Source organism: Chanos chanos, chromosome 11 (genome assembly GCF_902362185.1).
Source record: "Chanos chanos chromosome 11, fChaCha1.1, whole genome shotgun sequence".
Taxonomy (NCBI): Eukaryota; Metazoa; Chordata; class Actinopteri; order Gonorynchiformes; family Chanidae; genus Chanos; species Chanos chanos.
In genome coordinates, this window is record NC_044505.1 from 25,462,111 (window position 1) to 25,485,882 (window position 23,772).

Genomic DNA, 23,772 nt, shown 5'->3' on the forward strand with positions numbered 1-23,772 from the left:
CGACCCCGTTTGCCGCTGACCTTTCCGAGTGTAACCAGTGATTTTACAGTGTGACGTACTGTAACATGGGCAGTGCACAACATAAACATTGAGTTTAAGATCCAATCAAAGTCAAAGTAGGGGACGAACTGCAGATTATACTGTGTGTCAGGCCTTTCAGAATTGTATGACACCCCTTTGAAGTGGTACCACGACCTCGCTAAAAAACATGCATGGTGCAAAGTTAGCATCGGCGCTACCTACCAGGTTTGTAGATTCGGCTGTAATAATTTATAGTTACATACCCGGCATACTCTGAAGCTTGCGATATCCCTGGTTATTAGATATTAGTTATTGGATATCATATATTTTAGTGTTTTGTTATTATTTGCAGGGAAAGATTGTAGAACGAGGTGGAAGAGCCCCTTCTGTCTTTGCCTTATCTCTCCCAATCTCTACTTTTTAAATTAGTGCTTCTGTGATTACATATCTAGGACACTTGTCATATGGAGGACCGGGTGACATGTCAAGCCTATGCAGAGCGTTGAGTTGATGCCCCAACGTTAGTGGTGTAAGCACCTTAAGGTTGCTTTTCCACTGTAAATAACTTGTCCCTCCAGTGCCTCTGCTCCTCAAGTGTCCAAGTATTGTGCTCCCCACTATGCCGCTTTTCCCCATGCCAGCACACTCCATTTTCATAGCCATTCAAAAGACAAAAATATTTTTTAAATCTGTCTTGCTATGTATTTAACTGTCACGTTAATGTGTCGCATAAACCAAGAGATGCCTCAATGAAAAAAGTCAATTAGACAGAGAGAGAGGATCAATAAGATCAAGCAGACTGTAGACAGGATACAACAGACAGCAATCATGTAAAACCATCAGCATCACTCTGTAAACACACTCTACTCAAATATTCAATGAGCTTTCTCGGAAAGGGTGTACGTGTGAATGTATGTCCTTAACTTAACTTGCTCCACCCATAAATGTTTTGACACGACAGACTCAGATCCACTTTATTGATTGCAATGTAATGATTGTACGCCTCATCAGATGTTTTAGAATATGTGATGCATTTGTACTCTGCCACTCAACGTAAATGAACTGAGTTGAGAATCAAACTTCTTTTGTCTGAATCTCCAGAAGCACCGCAGCTGTATTCTTAAACACAAGTTAGTTTCACCTGTTTTCAGTTAGTCTAGTCTTGTTCTGTTCTGTTAAATACTCCTGATTGTCCCTTGTTTCTTTGGGTGGAATTGCACTGTCAACCTGTTGTGTATACCTGAAGCCTGAATCCTGACCTGTAAGTTCCAAGAAGCCTTTGTTTTATCTTGTTCATTTTAAAATAAAACAGAAATCTGCACATGCGTTCAGAACTTCCTTCAGATTGTCACATACAGTTTTGTTCATTCAGGTGACTCTCTTATCCAATGCCACTTAAGAGATGTTTCTTTCAGTGGTTGACTAGAAGAGAACATTAACAACATTCTACTATCAAGGAATAAACGTTTGTGTCTTTCTGATTGAAGCATCATTGATTGGCTCTGTTGTAAGTTTCCTGCATGCAGTCTTACAGGAAACCATGACCAGTGCATTATGAATAATTAACAATGTCAGATGTATTTTCCATAGACAAGAACTAAAATGTTTACCAAGCCTCTGACTCACCAGGGCTTCAGGGATCAAACATGATAGAATTCAAATCTTATAAAGCTTTATTAAATTGGAATACAAAAATACTTCTGCTAAATCAACCATCACAAACCAGGGTTAAAATTTCTACACTGTGGTGACAAATCACATGCACAGCCTTCTGGTCATACATTATAAACTTTACAATTACTCACATGATAACTGACCCCTCTGAATTAGTTTTTGCACCTTTGTCACTATAAAAAGAAACTTCCACATCTGCTCCCTCCAGTGAATACTTCATTACAATACAAAAAACAAACTAATAAACTGTAACCCAAACTAATAAACTATGACCCAATCTAATAAACTGTAACCCAAACTAATAAACTATAACCCAATCTAATAAACTGTAACCCTACCACAGCAAAGCCTGACATCTGGTGCCTCACTTATTACCTGATATCACAAGACACAGTAGAAATATTCGTTTATTTATCATATATTTAAAGCTCCATATTCAGAAGAGAATCATGCGATAATCAATCAGTATCTGAATTACAGGCATATGACTAAAACATTAAGTTTTGTCGTGCTATTCCAACTTTGTTATGATGCATACACCAAACCTATAAGCTTGGTCGTACCAACAGTATTTCTTTGTTCAGACCTTCCATTCTGTGTTTATCTTTAGGAAGTACACAACAGTTCTTCTCTCTACACCGCACTGAAAGACATCACTTATTTTATCCACTTCTTAATAACAGCTCACTTCTCCCGTTCTGGTTAAATTCTAGTTTATGTTTCACTGTGAATATTAGACTTAATACTAATATCACTCAGCTGTGACCATAACCTTACATCAGAACCTGAACTGAGTAAAGTCACATTTATTCTGAAAAACTCTATTTATAACTCAACACTCTGAACCCTGAATGCAGCAAGTATTCAGCATAACTCTTCATTATAATTAACATATATTAAATCATAGCATTAAAATAGCAAGTATGATAATACTCTTCGAATTCAATACCTTTAGGTAACTAAGTTTCTGGATCACCACATTCAGTAACTTGGAAATAATTTACGACGTACTCAAAGAGTACAAACGCAAATGTGAACGTTTATTGCAACAATCACATTCAAATGGTACAGAATTACTCTAATTTTGAATAATTGGGGATTTACATGGAACCAAGACACATTTGCACACATTTGCTACACACACATAAAACAACATCTAAACCATGCATGGAGGACTAACATACTACAGATAGCCAGTGGCAACAATATCCTTGCTACCTTAAGTATATCTGAATGTAACAACTTTACGTGTATGTGAAATATTACTCACGAAGAGGCATGCTTAAAACCAATAGAAACTATCTGAGCAATGTTCTAGTAGGGTTGGGCCTACTTATACCACTTGTAGTGAGGGGAGGAGAGGAAAGGAGAAGACGAGGAAAAGCAGCAGACCCAGCCACGTTCAGGAATGGGAGTCGAGACATACAACGACATTGTCACTGAGGTTGGCAGTAGGAGACTTCATGTCAGTGCCGGGAGAGTCTTAGCGTCGTGAATCTTCCAGAGTGCTGAGTGGTGATTCTTTGCAGAGACAAGCAGGGCTGAACGGACAGACTTGAGCTTACACAACAGGAGCTCAACGGCAACTGAACTCAGAGCTGAACTGTTGGATTGCAGGGGTTCAGACTTTTTATCTGATTTGGAAATGGGGGATGCTGCTATCTTTTCAGGGATGTCTCTGCCTAGAGGGGTGAGACACTCCTTGGAAATTGGGAAGTGTTAATTTGAACTCAATTTAAATCATTTTACATAACTTTCTCCAGTAAAAGAATAGTAAAATTATATTCGCCTACTGGTTTTATGCTCAAGACCAATATCAAACATGATTGCTCTAGCATTGCGAAAGGCTCAGGTTCACTGAAAGCTTAAGAATCTGCACAGTTTAGTTTCATTTTCTTTTGGTCCATATAGTTGGTGAGTCAGTGAAGGAATGATTTGAATTCCATTCTCATGGGAAACCAACATCTGAAGTGATCTGGTCTTCACTGGGATTGATCGTTATGAACCTTTGACCAAATGGCACGGGGCTGCTGCGTTAAAATGTCAGTAAGATGTTAAGGCCAGGTGTCTTTAAGATGTTAAGGCCAGGTGTCTTTAAGATGTTAAGGCTAGGTGTATTCGCTTTGGTGTTCATTGGTCCTGGCAGGCTAGGGCAATGAAAAGGGTCAAAGAGACAGAGGAGAAGTAACAGTAGGTCACAGAGAGTGGGGGGGGGGGGGGGGGGGGGGGGGGGGGGGGCGATGTTTAACCTCAGAATCAGTGGAACATTTATTGGCCCACGCACTGCAATGTAAAAAGTCTCTCCTCTAATTGCTGCCCGACACATGGGTGATGCAACAACAGGAAGTGTGATTATGTGTGCATGGGTGTGTATTTTTCTCTACGAGAGTTCAGCAGTTGGTCCATTACTGAAATCTAATTATCCTGAGAGACTGAGCCTGACAGGAACCTCCCCATAATATGAGTCTGTACTCAAAGTGGAATAGCATTAGTGTGGGAGAGAGAGATAGCATTTTTACACACACATACACACACACACACACACACACACAGAAAGAGAGAGAGAGGGAGAGGTGGAGCAAATACACAGAAAATCACAGAGAGACTCTGGCATTTTTGATAAATGCTTTTCATTCATATGTTTGCCACCAAACTTCATATTTTGACACCTGAACCTGAAAACACACACACTCACACACACACACACACAACAACAGCAACAACAACAACAACAAATTAAAATAGGCCTACATAAGCTTTTCTGACGTTTTGGAACAGCTATTGTTTTCATATAGTATTATGGAGAAGTGTCTATTGGTTACGGATGACTAGCTTACCCAGTTAAGACATTTTATACACAGAACGAAATTACTAAAGCGGCAGACACACTTTAAAAAAAAAAAAAAAAAAAAGAATTTTATCACTAAGTATTTAAGGCGTTTTTTTTTTCGAATTGAGAACTCTGACGTATGTCATTTATGCATCTTTCATGAGAATTGGTGAGGTGACTCGAATTGCCTACTTGACAACGAATAGCCAAGAAATCGAAGTGATTATTTATAAACTGAACGCGTTTATGTTTGAAAACATAGCGGTGGGCAATTTAATTCTTACAAAAGGGTGGAACCTCGATCGATCCATGAACGTTGGCCTGTAATGTACTGTTGGTCAGATTTAAAAAATAAGCTAGGGTCCGGGGCCAGTTCTTTATCGAGTGCCATTCTTTAAAAACTGAAATATCGTTTAAAATTCCTAAACGAATTTTGGGCGACTAATTTATGAGCAGGTATATCAACACTGTTTTATCAAACGAAATCAAAAGCAGTAAATGTTGAAAGATATGAAATGCTCGCTAACCCTGATACTTAATGAATTTAAGGTCCAACATTAAAAGGTTGTCATCGTTTCATTCAAATTAAACACTCCGAAGATTCGGTAACCAGGACAACGCCTTTACTGCACCACGAGCGACTATGAGGAACAGCGGGCATCTGCGGTGGGTTTCAGGAATCAGCAGAATAACATACAAACATTTTACTCTTATACATATAAAGTGGTCAGACCCACCTGCCGCATGTGATTTTGTTGAGGTGGAGACCCTCCATCGGGCGACGTATTGTTAAAAGAGGCCATCTTCACGTCTCGATCGGAGCCGCCCTAGGGGTGACTTTCCTCCACGCTCTGTGACATTCAGTATCGGCGCAACTATCGGTAACGTCTAACGTCAGTGTGTCCGAGTTCAAGAGCTTCAGATCAGGCTTCTTTTCCAAAAGTTGCGCTGCAACATAATCTGCAATGCTCAGTCAGAATTTGGGAGCGTTAGTGGTGTAGTGTGTACGCCTTTTGCTCAGAGCGCTCCTACAGCTGGTTGGGCTGCGGTGCAGTTACGCTCCATCCACAAGATGAAACGTGAATGTGTGATGCTGTTCTTCTATAGCCCTCCTTTCTATACTAGCTGTAGAAAATAACAACGGACTACAAAAATACACAGTGTATAGACCAAGGGAAGGAGTCCGCCTTGCTATTTACGAGAAACTGGATGACAGTAATGCGCAAACGGGGGGCGGGGGGCTGGAGGTTCTGAAATGGGTTTTCTCTCTCATACGCGCTTTTTCCATTCCTACATTAAGTCTGTCGATTAGAATGCCGGACTCCACTCAAGAATGACGAGGCAAAAATCAGTAACAACAAAACAGATCAATAAACAAAACCTGCTTAAAGCTTTAAGTGATCATTAGTCACACACAGCTAACATACAATGTTGCAATTTAGACTGCCAAATAGGTAGGCTTCCATCTACCAGCGATTTGTACTAATTCGATTTTCGAGGGGCTTAAATGTGGGGGAAATTGTCCACTGTGCAGTTTTAACAGAGATGGCCCTACAGCCTAACTGAGATTAATGTGTTTCTATCAGCATTACAGAGGAGGAGAGGAGAAAGTGGGTCCTGAGAAGAGGGTGAAAAAGAAGGATATGAATGAGAGACAGGAGAGGGAGAGGTTGATGAACACAGATTAGAGAGAGGGAGGTGAAGAAACCGAAGAACGACAGAAAAGCAACAGAGGCAGGATGGATGGAACGTATGGACACGTCACAGTTTAAACGTATGGACACGTCACGTTTTAAACGTATGGAGGCATTAGAGTAACAGAGATTATTTAATGAAGAGTGTAAAATCTCCGATAATGTATATACTTGGACCGATCCTTAGGCTATTGTAAATATTGCTTTATCACTGGTGCTGGGACAACGCCAATATAATAATAATAATAATAATAATACTACAAGTTTATTAAGCGCCCAATATCAACATTTATAGTCTCAAAGGGCTTTATATGTCAACAGCAAAGTTAAAATTACATTATCCATAAAGAAAATAGATAAGCCTTTAGTTTAGTTTAAAAGGTATAAAGAGAGTTTGCCTCCCTAATTTCTGTAGGTAGACCATTCCAGAGGATGGGAGAGTGTTGGAAAAAGGCTGGGTAGCCAGCGGACCTCTGTCAATTTGATGTTATTAGCCTAAGCACAATGTAGCTGACCAGAAGAGAGAATGACGAGAGACATGAAGTGAAAGAATGACTGACTGAATGACATAATGAAGGTGTCTCTCCTTTAGTTGGTACTGAGTAAAAGAGTTCCTGTTATTCACCAATAAAGATAATCAAAGTGGGGAATATGAATATGATCTGCTTCCAATAGTCCATTTTAGTCCTCCAACACGTTTGGTGAGGGTTAAATGGTCCCAGCAGTGTACAATTCTAAGTGGGATTTGTAATCTGCACTGTCTGAACACACTGACTTGGTTGCAGTAGTCAGTTTGGACAGCTGCTTCTGGTTAATACAGGCCAGTAGGCTGCACGGCTACTGATGATTACATTGCTTTCATCATTCATATGATTCATTTACTAAAATGAGAATTACACATATTAATCAGAATACACCACCAAATTTTATAATTGATGAGTAAATAGTTCTGATATTCACATTGGGCCTCATTCACCAACCGTTTTAAAGAAGAAATTTCCTCTTAAAACCCATTTACGCAGTTTTCTGACATTCACCAGGGTTTTCTTATTTGGGATTTGGTCTTAGGTGAGAACAGAATCTATGCACACTCAAAGAGCACACTTACGCACATTTGAGTACTGACATGTTTGTGCAAAATAATTGTTTATTACGTTTTTTTTTTTTATTCTACAGTTGTATAATATTATAAGTACAATAATATTTATCATTTGTATTTTTTAATAATTATTTTATTATTTTACAAAGCATTGTGGTCTTTTAAAATAAATAAACACTACACTAACACTTCATGTAACACTCCAGAATGTAGTACATATTTATTCATACTTTTGTACAATGAGTGAAAAGATTAATGTGAGAATGTAACAGTTGATAGAGACTGTGATAAGTTAGTAATGTGCTACAATGTGTGGTGTGGTGAGAAGGAGTGAGTAATGTGATTCTTTTACTGGCAGAAAAAACAATGAGTAAATCGAGCATATATCCTTTGTAGTTTGATCGAGAAAAGCATAATAATGTACACACAGATTCAGAGGAACAATCAGCTTTTAAAACTGTAGTGTACCTTTGGCAAAAATGCCAAAAACTCAGCTCAAACTGCTGGCATTAGTCATTTACAAAACTTGGACATTAAAGGATTAAAGAAACCAGAACTCCGAACCCAGAAGAGAATTCACTCGTTCACTTTTCACGCATTTATTAATTACATTAAATTAGAAATGAAGCGGTATCAAAAATATACATTTTACTAGACATCTACTTAGAAAAAAAAAGATAAACAAAAATGCAATCATTTGAAGGAATTTTGAGAACTATGATCATGTCACAACAAAACAAACGCTCCCATAGACAGCAGCAGTGGTGAGAGAGACGCATGCGCTCTGTTGCTTTACACAGGATTGAGCTGGTCCAAGTTGTCGTGGGAACGACAGGACAGGTGAGCCTCCAGGATCTCTCCAAACACTCCTCTCTGCAGCAAACTGTAGGCCATGGGCAGCAACTGCCGGATCACCTTGTAGAAATACTACAGAAATCAAGTTCCACAAAATAATATTAGAGAAACTGCAATACATGAAAGCACAAGAAATTGGAAAACAATCTGATAAAAACACTGCAACGTTACAGTAGTTTGGTTAAATGAGGAAAAAGACCCTCTGAACAGAACTAGGAACCATGCACATTAAAGAGTATTATTTCTTAATCTTTTTCACAGTGCAGACATGATGGCAATGTCACAAAATATACATCAATATAAGTAATGTGAAGACAAAAATAAACAACTGAATCTCAAAGTGTACAGTGCATCCTAGTGACTGGTCATTCCTTAAGCAATGTGCTCCTCTCTAACAATTCTGACCACAGATCAATTTTCAAACTAGTTGCAAATGAAAATGAGCTTAGCCTGCTCAGCTACCAAAGTCAATGAGAGCTAAGGCTGTGTTCACATGTAGCGTCTTTGTAAAGCTGACAGCGTCGTGTGTGTATATATATTACACATACATACATACATACATACATATATATATACACACACACATACATATACACACACACACACACACACACACATATATATATATATAGACACATATATACACACACACACACACATACACATATACATACATATCTAACATAATAATCCTATGGAGTACACCGTTTTTTCTGCACACCGTCGCCAGCGGTTTTTGCTGCAACTCAGGCCGTTTTTTATCTGCAACTTGGTGTTTTTTCAGTTGAAAAAAGTTCAACTTCTAAGAAAAAAACGCCCTAAGTAAAGCAATTTTTTGACAACTAACCAATCACAAGCGGAGTAGTGAGACCTGTTGTTTCCACAAAAATTGAGAAGGTGGAGAAATGCGGGGGAGAAATGAATTGTCCTAGTTTCTGAGCACAGCGAACTGTACAATACGACAGTGAAAAACCTATCATAATATTCATCATAAAGAGCCAAGTTGGAGTCAAACTGGACGGATCCTAGGAGTCTCTGGAAAGTGTTTCTGTTCATTGCTTGTTGTTAGCAGAACCAGTCTGTTAGCTAAACTTAGCTAACATTGTTATAGCAACAAAAGGCGCTCTTAACCAGCGTTATTTGCTACCTGAAAATGCTCTGGCCAGTGTTTTTCATCAAAAAAAGCCACGACGTGTGAACATAGCCTAACTTATCTATTCAGCTAATGTCAGCATTATTGAAATTATGGGTTAAAACAGCAGTAATAGCAGGGCTGAACAGCAAGTAATAACAGGGCTGAACAGCAATACATGAAACAAATTTGACTAAAATGGAATGAAAATAGAAACAACTAAAATTTGAAAGAAATTCCATAGGTTTCCTCTAACCCCCCTCCCCAAAATACCATGATAAAATGGCTACCATGCGAGAAAAACTAATATACAGTTTTGTCAACACATTAAGAGGAAAGCTGAGGGTAAAGTAGCTCAGAATTAGGTGTGGTGTATGTGTATGCTTCTTGTTTGCCCTGGGCAAGTGTTGTGGAGGGAAACTCACATGGGAGCCGTAACAGAAGAGGTCAATTCCCAGCTCATAGCCCATGCCATAGTCACACTCATCATTGGCAAACTGGACAAACGTCATCATCTCCTGAATGGGACCAAATGCCTTCATTCTCTCCTCATCATTCCTGGCATCCGCTATTCCTTTACATATCCTCTTCAGACCAGCTGGGTTCAGTCAGCCGCGGTAAGACAGCAATGTCAACAAATCATTTAAATCATCTCAGTATGCAAAATCAAGTCCTACTCTTTTGTATTCTACTGTACTACAGTCACTTTTATAATGTATCAGCCATTCCAACAGAAAACTGACCAAACATTTTCATAATAACTCACCCTCTGAGATACATCAGAAAGAAATTCTCTTTGGAGGAGGGAATATCAACTCAAAAACATGGCATTTCAGAGCCAAAGTTACGTAAAGGATCTGTTTCCCTGATTTCACTGACCTGCCAGGTCTTCTTCAGGAAAAGGCAGTTTTCTGTTTATGCTGTGCTGTCTACCACAATGTTTACACTCCCTCTTCTGTTGTCATAGGAACCATTAGCATTTATTATAATTTGCTCTTGCTCAATGTTGTACAACTGATACAATGTTAGAACAGAATGTCTGAGGGAAACCAAAATGTCAGAAAAATAGTTTGTTTTCTGTATATTTTTCTTAAAAATGACTTAAAATGTGTGATGCATCAGTAGTCCATGTGCCCGGTCACTTTTAGGTCACTTTACACTAAGTGATGCCAACATAGAAATGGTGCCTTACCAATAAAACAAAATAAACTGATGGAATTATGGCTTTCAACACATCGCTATCACAACAAGGATTACACAACCCCTAGCTCTTGTCTTTTGCGCATAGGCTTTGATTTCTACTTAAACATATGTATACAATCAACATACAACAAACAAAATGATTGTCCTTAACCAAACAACAGTGCCACCTCCACTCTTTCCAATACGCTCGTCACAAACAAACTATGGCAACGTACCATCAGTCTCTGGTAACTCCCTGTATCCAACATCATTCTTGTCAACAGGCACCACAATGCCTGCACCATGGAATGTCTTCGCAACCACCTGAGAAAAAAAAAATATTAATCATCACATAAACTAAGAGCAAACGTTCTCTTAAGTGAAATTCTTCACAACAGCTTTTTTCATGGTGTCTTTTCAATATGTTTGATTTTTCTCATCATAAGTGACTGATTCATTTATTCGGCCTTTATGCCTCACAGCTTATGTTACTGGTTCAGCCTAATCTTCTGTATTCAGCATCCACGATGGGCTTTAGTAATGCACGCCAGACTCACCCTCTTTTCTCTCTGTTTCATCGCTTTGGTCTTTTGCTCCACAGACAGCCCCAGCCTCTCGGCCTCCTTCCTCAGCTCCTCCTCTAAACTCCGCAGTGCATCTTTGCGCCCTCCCTGCTCCTTCCTCTTCCTCCCCAGAAAGAGCCTGAAGAAGACAGGGAGAAAGAGCAGCTGTGAAAATCACAGACACACACCTTCGCTCATTCCTACAGAGTATGAGAGTGCACAAAGAGACTGAAAAGAGAGTTAAAGAGTTATATAGAGTTATATAGAGTTATGCTATTTGAAAAAGATATGAAAAAGACAAAACAAGGACGGAATATCTCGTCTTCGCAGGGGACAGGAGGGATTGGCAAAGAAGTGATGGGCAGTATCATTACTTGTTACAGATTGATACAGTGTGTAAGAGCACATTTTCACGTTTCACAGATTGATACAGTGTGTAAGAGCACATTTTCACGTCTCACAGATCAGTGGTCAGAAAGGTTTGTCGTGTGCATGACATTCTAAAAAAAATGGCCTCAAAGGGCACTCACAGGACAGCAGCGAAAATGTTGTCCCCCATCTGGGTAATGGTACAACCTTTTTTGGCTTCGTTTTCTCCAATAAAGACAGGGAGAGAATCAGGTGAATCCCTGAAAAACAGAGGTCTACGATGAGAATAACAAAGATCTACAGTTTGAAATCTAAAGACAAACGCTATTGTTTTGGACTAAGAGGAGACTGTACTGGACTATAAGAGTGATAAAGGAACCGTCTACACTCCCACTTTCACTGGGATCACTGCTCCTTTAACAGCGGTGTCTCCAGTGTATTCGGAGTGGACGTGGGCACCTGTAGTAGCCCATGTGGTGCTGACTGTCCACGCTGCCCTGCAGAATGGTCTGGAACTCCGGGGGGTCGTAGAAGTGGCGCCAGTGCAGGTGGTAGTTTGGCTGCGGATTCTGACTGTGCTTATGTTTTTGCAAAAGGATATCAAATGGACCAACCAACTGTAGACCAAGAGGGTCCCCTAACACATCTTTGAAGGAAGAAAAAAAACAAACAAACAAAATAAAAAACATATATTATGACATGCTATGAGCAACATGGAGAAATGTTGCTGAATGAAATAAAAACTCTGCTGGTATCCATTTCTTATTTTTGCCCTCACTGTGTACTGAGGAAGTTTTCCAGACATAGATTAACCCTTCAGGTGGACTACATTTAACTCATAGAACAGCCTTTTGAAGCCTGTACTAAGCCTCATACAGTATGCTACTGAAAAAATCAGCACTCATGCACATCCACCTTGCGGAGACTCTGGAGAGAGACGCCTGCAGAATGCCCAAAAGTGGTAAAAGTCCTCAGGCATGTGAAGCTTGTATAGAGTCTCCACCTCCTGCCGCAAATCCGCTGTCACCTCCACTAGCACTGCAGCAGGTTCCACACAGGGCTTCTTAGCCACCTCACCAGCTGAGTCTGCCTGGAACTGACATGAACGGCACAACGGCAGCGTCTTTACTTAGACAGGTTGGATCCAAATGTGGAAGGTAAAAAACATTTACGGTGATTTTTAAAACACCACCCTGTATGGGAACAAATGAGCGTGGACAGGTGCATATACCACTGTCTAATGAGCGTGGACAGGTGCATATACCACTGTCTAATGAGCGTGGACAGGCCCATATACCACTGTCTAATGAGTGTGGACAGGCCCATATACCACTGTCTAATGAGTGTGGACAGGCCCATATACCACTGTCTAATGAGCGTGGACAGGCCCATATACCACTGTCTAATGAGCGTGGACAGGCCCATATACCACTGTCTAATGAGCGTGGACAGGCCCATATACCACTGTCTAATGAGTGTGGACAGGCCCATATACCACTGTCTAATGAGCGTGGACAGGCCCATATACCACTGTCTAATGAGCGTGGACAGGCATATATACCACTGTCTAATGAGTGTGGACAGGCCCATATACCACTGTCTAATGAGTGTGGACAGGCCCATATACCACTGTCTAATGAGCGTGGACAGGCCCATATACCACTGTCTAATGAGCGTGGACAGGCCCATATACCACTGTCTAATGAGCGTGGACAGGCACATATACCACTGTCTAATGAGCGTGGACAGGCATATATACCACTGTCTAATGAGCGTGGACAGGCCCATATACCACTGTCTAATGAGCGTGGACAGGCATATATACCACTGTCTAATGAGTGTGGACAGGCCCATATACCACTGTCTAATGAGTGTGGACAGGCCCATATACCACTGTCTAATGAGCGTGGACAGGCATATATACCACTGTCTAATGAGCGTGGACAGGCCCATATACCACTGTCTAATGAGCGTGGACAGGCATATATACCACTGTCTAATGAGTGTGGACAGGCCCATATACCACTGTCTAATGAGCGTGGACAGGCCCATATACCACTGTCTAATGAGCGTGGACAGGCATATATACCACTGTCTAATGAGCGTGGACAGGCCCATATACCACTGTCTAATGAGCGTGGACAGGCATATATACCACTGTCTAATGAGTGTGGACAGGCCCATATACCACTGTCTAATGAGTGTGGACAGGCCCATATACCACTGTCTAATGAGCGTGGACAGGCCCATATACCACTGTCTAATGAGCGTGGACAGGCATATATACCACTGTCTAATGAGTGTGGACAGGCCCATATACCACTGTCTAATGAGCGTGGACAGGCATATATACCACTGTCTAATGAGCGTGGACAGGCCCATATACCACTGTCTAATGAGCGTGGACAGGCATATATACCACTGTCTAATGAGTGTGGACAGGCCCATATACCACTGTCTAATGAGCGTGGACAGGCCCATATACCACTGTCTAATGAGCGTGGACAGGCATATATACCACTGTCTAATGAGCGTGGACAGGCATATATACCACTGTCTAATGAGTGTGGACAGGCCCATATACCACTGTCTAATGAGCGTGGACAGGCATATATACCACTGTCTAATGAGCGTGGACAGGCCCATATACCACTGTCTAATGAGCGTGGACAGGCATATATACCACTGTCTAATGAGTGTGGACAGGCCCATATACCACTGTCTAATGAGCGTGGACAGGCCCATATACCACTGTCTAATGAGCGTGGACAGGCATATATACCACTGTCTAATGAGCGTGGACAGGCCCATATACCACTGTCTAATGAGCGTGGACAGGCATATATACCACTGTCTAATGAGTGTGGACAGGCCCATATACCACTGTCTAATGAGTGTGGACAGGCCCATATACCACTGTCTAATGAGCGTGGACAGGCCCATATACCACTGTCTAATGAGCGTGGACAGGCATATATACCACTGTCTAATGAGTGTGGACAGGCCCATATACCACTGTCTAATGAGCGTGGACAGGCCCATATACCACTGTCTAATGAGCGTGGACAGGCATATATACCACTGTCTAATGAGCGTGGACAGGCCCATATACCACTGTCTAATGAGCGTGGACAGGCATATATACCACTGTCTAATGAGTGTGGACAGGCCCATATACCACTGTCTAATGAGCGTGGACAGGCACATATACCACTGTCTAATGAGCGTGGACAGGCACATATACCACTGTCTAATGAGCGTGGACAGGCACATATACCACTGTCTAATGAGCGTGGACAGGCACATATACCACTGTCTAATGAGCGTGGACAGGCACATATACCACTGTCTAATGAGTGTGGACAGGCCCATATACCACTGTCTAATGAGCGTGGACAGGCACATATACCACTGTCTAATGAGCGTGGACAGGCACATATACCACTGTCTAATGAGCGTGGACAGGCCCATATACCACTGTCTAATGAGCGTGGACAGGCCCATATACCACTGTCTAATGAGCGTGGACAGGCCCATATACCACTGTCTGATGAGCGTGGACAGGCCCATATACCACTGTCTAATGAGCGTGGACAGGCCCATATACCACTGTCTAATGAGCGTGGACAGGCCCATATACCACTGTCTAATGAGCGTGGACAGGCCCATATACCACTGTCTAATGAGCGTGGACAGGCACATATACCACTGTCTGATGAGCGTGGACAGGCACATATACCACTGTCTGATGAGCGTGGACAGGCCCATATACCACTGTCTGATGAGCGTGGACAGGCCCATATACCACTGTCTAATGAGCGTGGACAGGCCCATATACCACTGTCTAATGAGTGTGGACAGGCCCATATACCACTGTCTAATGAGTGTGGACAGGCCCATATACCACTGTCTAATGAGCGTGGACAGGCATATATACCACTGTCTAATGAGCGTGGACAGGCCCATATACCACTGTCTGATGAGCGTGGACAGGCATATATACCACTGTCTAATGAGTGTGGACAGGCACATATACCACTGTCTAATGAGCGTGGACAGGCATATATACCACTGTCTAATGAGCGTGGACAGGCACATATACCACTGTCTAATGAGCGTGGACAGGCATATATACCACTGTCTAATGAGTGTGGACAGGCCCATATACCACTGTCTAATGAGCGTGGACAGGCATATATACCACTGTCTAATGAGCGTGGACAGGCATATATACCACTGTCTAATGAGTGTGGACAGGCCCATATACCACTGTCTGATGAGTGTGGACAGGCCCATATACCACTGTCTAATGAGCGTGGACAGGCCCATATACCACTGTCTAATGAGTGTGGACAGGCCCATATACCACTGTCTAATGAGTGTGGACAGGCCCATATACCACTGTCTAATGAGCGTGGACAGGCATATATACCACTGTCTAATGAGCGTGGACAGGCCCATATACCACTGTCTGATGAGCGTGGACAGGCATATATACCACTGTCTAATGAGTGTGGACAGGCACATATACCACTGTCTAATGAGCGTGGACAGGCATATATACCACTGTCTAATGAGCGTGGACAGGCACATATACCACTGTCTAATGAGCGTGGACAGGCATATATACCACTGTCTAATGAGTGTGGACAGGCCCATATACCACTGTCTAATGAGCGTGGACAGGCATATATACCACTGTCTAATGAGCGTGGACAGGCATATATACCACTGTCTAATGAGTGTGGACAGGCCTATATACCACTGTCTAATGAGTGTGGACAGGCCCATATACCACTGTCTAATGAGTGTGGACAGGCCCATATACCACTGTCTAATGAGCGTGGACAGGCCTATATACTACTGTCTAATGAGCGTGGACAGGCATATATACCACTGTCTAATGAGTGTGGACAGGCCCATATACCACTGTCTAATGAGCGTGGCCAGGCCCATATACCACTGTCTAATGAGTGTGGACAGGCATATATACCACTGTCAAACAAATTCACGTTGAGGTCAGGGTGTGCAACCTTAAACTCCACTAATCAGGGGATACAAGATGCATAAATATTTTTAAAAAGGCAAAAACTTTAAGTTGGCATACAATCCTTATTTAGTTTGGCTTGTAAAACTCGTTGCTCTCTCAAACACAATAGTCCATTACTTCATTACTTCTCTTTTTCTCACCACAATTTTTACCACCAACTCCCGTCTGCAGTTTTTGATCTTGACGCAGGAAACCTTGCAAGAAGGTGCCGTCTATACTGAAATTGGCTGCTATTAGTCTCATAAGCGAAACCCCTCTGTTTACACATTGCGGGCAGTTTTCTGACCTAAACCATCCATACATTGACATTGGTGGAAACTTTTGAAATTCAAAGGTCCTAAACATCCCAACATAACAGTCAGTGATGTCAATATACCCCTACCTCTCAGTCCTTATCCAGACACACACACACGCACACAAACACATACACACTCTCAGAGTTCAATGCTGGAATGCTTGTGATATGTGTCCTCACCCCCAGTCCATTTCTTCTCTACAATGTAAAAAGTCTGATAAAATCAACACAAACTACAGTTATGGAAACAATGTCACCATCACTGTCTTCAAAGCATGTGTATAGCCTTAAAAATAAAACACAAATGAGACTAATACACATTATTACCCATGGTAATGGATCCTCCTGTCCATTAACCAGTCACTGTGCTCGGAGGACAAGCTTCTGGTGGACTGACATGACTGGAGCAGTACACAATTCATTGGAATACGCATACACAATTCATTGGAATATGGCTGCAGTCACATTCACAGGAGATGTCTCCTCTGAAAGATCACTGTCTCTCAGTACTCACGTGATTATGTGGGGAATTACTCCACACATAGGACTAACAACCCGCTACCATACAAATGTGGGACAGAAGACAGGGCTCCAGGGGTGGTGTGGGTAGTGCACCCAAGATTCTGTTTTGTTGTCCAGTATTTTAACATAAGACAAGGGTGCTGGATGAGCGGAGTCTGAGCCAAAATGGGACGTAAACGGAATGCTAATACGAGAAAGCTGGCAGCCCCTTAACACGTATCATGTTGCTGTCCTACAGACATTGAAAATGCATTAGCCTGAATGCTAGCAGGCACCGACCTGCAACAGCTGCGACGTTTACCTCGTTATAGTTACATTATCCAATTTTCCCACAGACTCAGAGAAACGAATTCCATATATAACGTTACGGCGTGTCTTAGAAACTACTGAATTTCTAACGTATTGGGTTTACGCTTACCTGTTGTGTACCTCTCTGTTTTCTTTTCCCGCGTCCTGCCATGGTCTTCCTAGTCATTCGGCTGTGGTACGTTGCTTTAAAAAGACATCACAGAATTAGACGGCATGACGTCATCAAACCGCTTATACTGCTATACACCCCCTCCGATTCTCATTCTTCTTCTTCTTCTTCTTCTTCTTCTCTGTCTGATGGTAGCGATGTCCCAGCAAACAGCGCATTACCGCCGTCAACTGGACTGGAGACTAGTTCTTTGCTCATCACTACACACGACATATTAATGTTACTAATTTTCTGAAACATTGCTTTAAGCTGTGTCATTCCCATTACAAGTGCAAATACATTCAGTGGTATACATGTATTATACATGTACACATAGCAGTAATATTTGTAGTGGTACACATATTTTAATACATGTGCAATAATAAATGCTCAACTGCTTCTGAACCACTATTACAGTGCCTGCAACTTACAGACTGATGCTTACCTAACCTATATAATTTATGATTACATCACCAGTGCACAATAAAAACACAGGGAACATCTGCCTCCTCCTTCCTGCCCTTTGTGCTCATGGGCTTCTATATGTCCCACTCCTTTCTCTACTCCATAACTCCCATTCTACACTTTCACCTCCAGTCAACAGCGGAACAACAAGCACAGTGTGAACTGTCCTGACGGCCAAATGGGTAGCCTACTTAGCTCTTTACCTTTTGCCCCTACGTGGGCAGAAAGCCACACAAAGCAGATGTATATGGCCTTTTGACGGAGCCTAAAAAAATGACGAACACTTTGAAAAGCACCTCCTGCTGACAACTGGATTTTCTGGATAATAGGCTATTCAGTATTGCAGAAGATTCAGCACACATTACCACCCTCTTAGGTTGTGACTCTTCCACAAAATGAAGCAGAAATATTGGGACAGCAAAGTCAGATTAGTTATTTATGGTGAATATTCATGAAATCTGTATTTCAGATCCAAAGATGAAAATGAGGCTAAAGCACAGAATGTAGCTTTAATGTCTACTTAATATTTTTCTTACATTCCAAAACATGTCGGAGTGATTTCATTTTCCATCTGTAGTCTCCCCAAAACTTATCCTTCTCCATGTGTGTATGTGCATGTATACAGTATCAGCCAAATATTTGAACACATCCAATTGAATGTCCATTTTCATAATCCTAATGACAGTTTGTGGGTTGGTGGGTTGGTGCTGTAAACAGCTATTTGGTAAAAGTCCATTATTTGTGGTTGTAGTAGTCATTTTTCTTAAGAATTGACGGTCGATTAATTCAGAAAATTTCAAAAACTTTTGAAATTTCAAAAATGTTCGTCAGGTTCAATTGTGAAAGCCAGTGCTAGGCCGAAACTCTACAGAATGGCAGACCAGTTCCCTCTGCTGCAGAGGATATGTATAACTGCTCCCAAAGGTTTTTCTTCTGGTTCAGCAAACTACGCTTCAACTGATGGTTGAAAGGGGGTTTACTTTCTTCACAGTTTCAAACACTGTGAAAAACTGAAATAAAGAAATATTACATTTTATAAATACAAGAATATTACATATTACATTTTATGAACACAAGAACATTACCAGTGAGTCTCCTCTTACGACAAACTAACAACTCTGTCTATTTCTTACGAAAACTAACAACGTCCTCCTGAAATTTGTACTTAGATTAATTTGTTAAACAGTAAATGAATCATACAAAGGTGGAATGAGTAACAATCACATACCGCGTGCGCCTTCTGACCAGACATTTAGCAGTCGTTACATTCTTTTAATTTCTTACCAATACTCTTCACTGGCAAGAACACCTTATTCCATCCGTAGCCTACGATGGTTTTGGCAATATATGCATTTCCTCTCCAATTAGTTAGCTTGGTTACATGACCACAGTATGTTGTTCATTTAGCACAACTCATTAATATGAACAGTAGGTGTCGTTGTTACTCAAAAATTGAAAAAACCAAAAGTTATATTTACAAAGCATTATTTACATATCACAATAAACAAGCCATTTTCTATGCAAAGGCATTCCAAAATATCAAGAAACTAACACAGTTTTCTCTGTTCAATACAAATATTACACTATTCGTTCTTTTTTTTCATATCTGGCAATCAGAAAATCCACTGGCATGAGTTTCAGTGATGATTTCGACCACATTAACACACTCAAATGATACAGAGTCATGAGGACATATTGTTGAGCATTTAAAAATCGATCAAAGACAGCTGCACATGATGCAAGATTTGAATTGCGGCCTATTTGAAATGCCGACATATAGGCCTAATGTCGGGTTATGGATTTGTCGAAATAATGAGACAGGCGGCACACATGTACCTCTGTTTAAATCAAGCTCTTATATCCTTTTTTTCAGTTTCACTTTAAACATTAAAACAACATGTGGCCCAGATGAATAAACAAATGAAACAGTTTAAAATAAATTCACGGCATTACCCGCAATGAAATAACTTCTCGTCTTCGACAGGATATGCTTCGTAAGGATTAAGTCAGGGGGTGCCGTCATATTTTGATTTGACTGTTGTGGGCTGTAAAGCCCTTTGAGACTGTAAACAGTGATATTGGGCTCTAAATAAACTTGAACTTGAACTTCAACTTAAGCTGTACTTCTCTTTCGACATAATACGTAAATCTTAAGTGCAAACGAATAAATAAACAAATGAAACAATTGCAGTTTAAGGTTTGAGATATTTAACATGAAAAACAAAGGTGAAGGGGGAATTATATATATATATATATATATATATACACCAGTTGGTATATATACCAGTTTAGGTCAGTGTCCAGTCTATTCTGTAGCACCCTACACAGCAGTCTTGTAGTACTTGAGATCGGTCTTGGTCTCAAGACCGTTCTCGAGACCACTTTTTGAAGGTCTCAGTCTCATCTCGGAATCGACCGCAGTTTTATTCAGTCTTGTCTTGGTCTCAGACATAGAGGACTCGGGATTTTATTTCTACAACACTGCAACACTGATGAAACTATTCAAAAGACTCATAGGATGAACCAAGAAGAGAATCTAGAGAAAGAGGGGGGCAGATTCAACGATTGCATGAGGCAAAGGAAGAGAAGAGTAAGTCAAAACATAATAATTTCCCCAGCAGTTCTTAGACTTTTCCCCCATTTGATTTTGAACAAACATATAAACAAACACTGTGAGCAGAAATCAACTTAACCATCTTTATTCAACACTCCTTTTTCTTGTTTTAACATCCACCTAACACAATACAGTTTTTCTGTGCAAGTGCTTTTTGAACAATTTCTGACAACTTTCACAACTGTATTCATGTGTGTATTTGATCATTTCTAGGGTCCTTTGGTTGGTTTTGGTTGGTCACTAGGACTAACCTTTGAAATTGATCCCCAAATTCACTTTTCTGACATAGAATCTGTTTTCACAAATTTCTGAGAACTTTCACACCTGTATTTTTATGTTTATTTCATTAATTCTAGGGTGTTATTGACATATAAGATGGAAGGAAATATCTACATCCTTTGGTTTATCACTAGGACTTACAACTGACCCCAAAAACACTTTTTTTACATGGTATGTGATTTCACAAATTTCTGAGAAGTTTCAAAACTGTATTTATGTGTTTATTTCATCAATACAAGGGTGTTATTGATATTTAAGATGAAATTAAGTGTCTATATCTGTTAGTCACTGGGACCAGGCCTGACCTCTGAAGTTGACCCAGACTCATTTTAGATATATGCCAATTTCACAATTTTGTGAGAAATTTCACAATCATACTTTTGTGGTCATTTCACTGATAGTAGTACGTTACGGAAATCTAAGTTAAAATAAAATGTCTAGGTGCATGGTTGGTCATTAGAACTAGGTCGAACCTTTGAACAGAAAGGCGTAGAGACCGTAAACAAAGATGGGGGGAAACGTGGAGGTCTGCGTGCTCGGCTAAGGCTAAATCCGCACCGGCCAGCGCTACCTAGCATCTTCCTCGCCAATGTACGGTCTCTAGCGAACAAGCTGGACGAACTAAGGACTTGGACCCTCACACAGAAAAGGCTTTTGGACTGTAACCTCATGTTCTTTACGGAAACATGGCTAAACAATGATGTCCCAAACAACGTGGTGGAACTAGAGGGGCGCACGGTCTTCAGGGCTGACAGAGCTGCAGTAGCAACAGGTAAAAGCAGGGGTGGTGGTTTATGCATCTATGTGTATAAATCATGGTGCACTGACTCTACCATTGCTGACACTTATTGCTCTGCTGACCTGGAATACCTGATTATTAAGTGCAGACCTTTTTATCTACCTCGAGAGTTCTTGTGCATTATTGCTGCTGCAGTTTATGTACCACTGGATGCTAATGCTAAAGTAGCCATGAAACACCTCAGTGCCACTATTAGCAAGCTACAATCACTGCATCCAGACGGGGCCTTTATTGTTGCTGGGGACTTCAATCACTGCAACCTGCGTTCTGTGCTTCCACGATTTCATCAAAATGTCTCATTCATCACAAGGAGACATAAAACCTTCGATCATGTCCACACAAATGTGGCTGACGGCTACAAAGCCACTCCCTTCCCCCACCTGGGACAGTCTGACCATCTTTCATTGTTCCTGTTTCCCAAGTACAGCCCGGTCATCAAACGTGTGAAACCCACAATGAGGACCATCAAGATCTGGTCTGAGGGTGCTGACTTTGATCTTCAGAACCAGTTCCAGCACACAGACTGGAGTGTGTTTGCCGCCCATGCCACCACAAACTCTCAGACCGACACTGATACATATACGAACTCTGTCTTCGATTACATCAACAAGTGTGTGGACAGAGTGACAACACAAAAACAAATAAAAGCTTTCCCCAATCAGCAACCCTGGATGAACAGAGAGGTTCGCCTTCTGCTCAAAGCCAGAGATACAGCCTTCAGGTCTGGTGACCAGGAGGCTTATAGCTCAGCCAGGGCCAACCTGAAGAGGGGAATCTCCCAAACGAAATACAAATACAAACAGAGGATCGAGGAGCACTTCAACGGACCTTGGCCTTGTATGACTTCCGCCCAGTTGCACTCACCCCCATCATTGCAAAGTGCTTTGAGAGACTGGTTCTAACTCATCTCAAATCCTGCCTGCCCTCTACCTTGGATCCCCACCAATTTGCCTACCGCACCAACAGGTCAGCAGAGGACGCCGTCTCTACGGCACTCCATTCTGCCCTGACCCACCTAGAAAGTCCCAACTCCTACGTCAAAATGCTGTTCATTGACTTCAGCTCAGCATTCAACACTGTGATTCCCTCCAAGCTGATCTCCAAGCTAAGCCAGCATGGTATTAGCACATCCCTGCGCAACTGGACTCTGAACTTTTTGACTAACAGACCCCAGTCTGTTAAGTTAGACTACCTCTCCTCCTCCACTCTCACTCTGAACACCGGTGTGCCACAAGGCTGTGTGCTGAGCCCTCTCCTGTACTCCCTCTTTAGCTACCACTGCGTGCCTGTCCATGGTTCCAACACCATAATCAAGTTCGCAGACGACACCACGGTGGTAGGCCTGATCAGAGAGGACGACGAGACGGTCTACAGGGATGAGGTCAAGCACCTGGCTGCGTGGTGCGCCGACAAAAACCTGGCCCTCAACACTCAGAAGACCAAGGAAATCATTGTGGACTTCAGGCGTGCTTGGAGCAAAACACACACCCCCATCTACATCAATGGATCTGTAGTGGAGCGTGTACCTAGCTTCAAACTCCTGGGCGTCCACATCTCTGACAATCTCACCTGGTCCCTCAACTCCTCCATCCTCATCAAAAAGGCACAACAGTGGATTTACTTTCTGCGGAGCCTTAAGAAAGCTCATCTGTGTTCCAAGACACTGGCGGGCTTTTACCGCTGTACCATTGAGAGCATACTCACCAACTGCATCTCTGTGACCGTAAAGCACTCCAGTGGGTGGTGAAAACTGCCCAACGGATCACCGGCACCCAACCGCCCACCATTGAGAACATTTACATTAAACGCTGCCTGGGCCGGGCAAAAAGCATCATCAAGGATGCATCCCACCCTAACCACAGACTCTTTACC

General features: G+C 41.7%; 1 protein-coding gene across 1 annotated transcript; it reads right to left on the reverse strand.

Moving 5' to 3' along the window:
• Positions 1–7,969: 7,969 nt before the first annotated feature.
• hpf1 (histone PARylation factor 1) lies at positions 7,970–17,779 on the reverse strand. The gene is made up of 8 exons (XM_030788090.1): positions 17,705–17,779; positions 12,335–12,515; positions 11,879–12,065; positions 11,581–11,679; positions 11,045–11,189; positions 10,724–10,811; positions 9,731–9,903; positions 7,970–8,245 (listed from the first exon to the last, which is right to left on the reverse strand). The coding sequence occupies exons 1-8, from the start codon at positions 17,759–17,761 to the stop codon at positions 8,111–8,113; spliced, it is 1,065 nt and encodes a 354-aa protein (XP_030643950.1). The 5' UTR covers positions 17,762–17,779; the 3' UTR covers positions 7,970–8,110.
• Between the last annotated feature and the right edge of the window lie 5,993 nt (positions 17,780–23,772).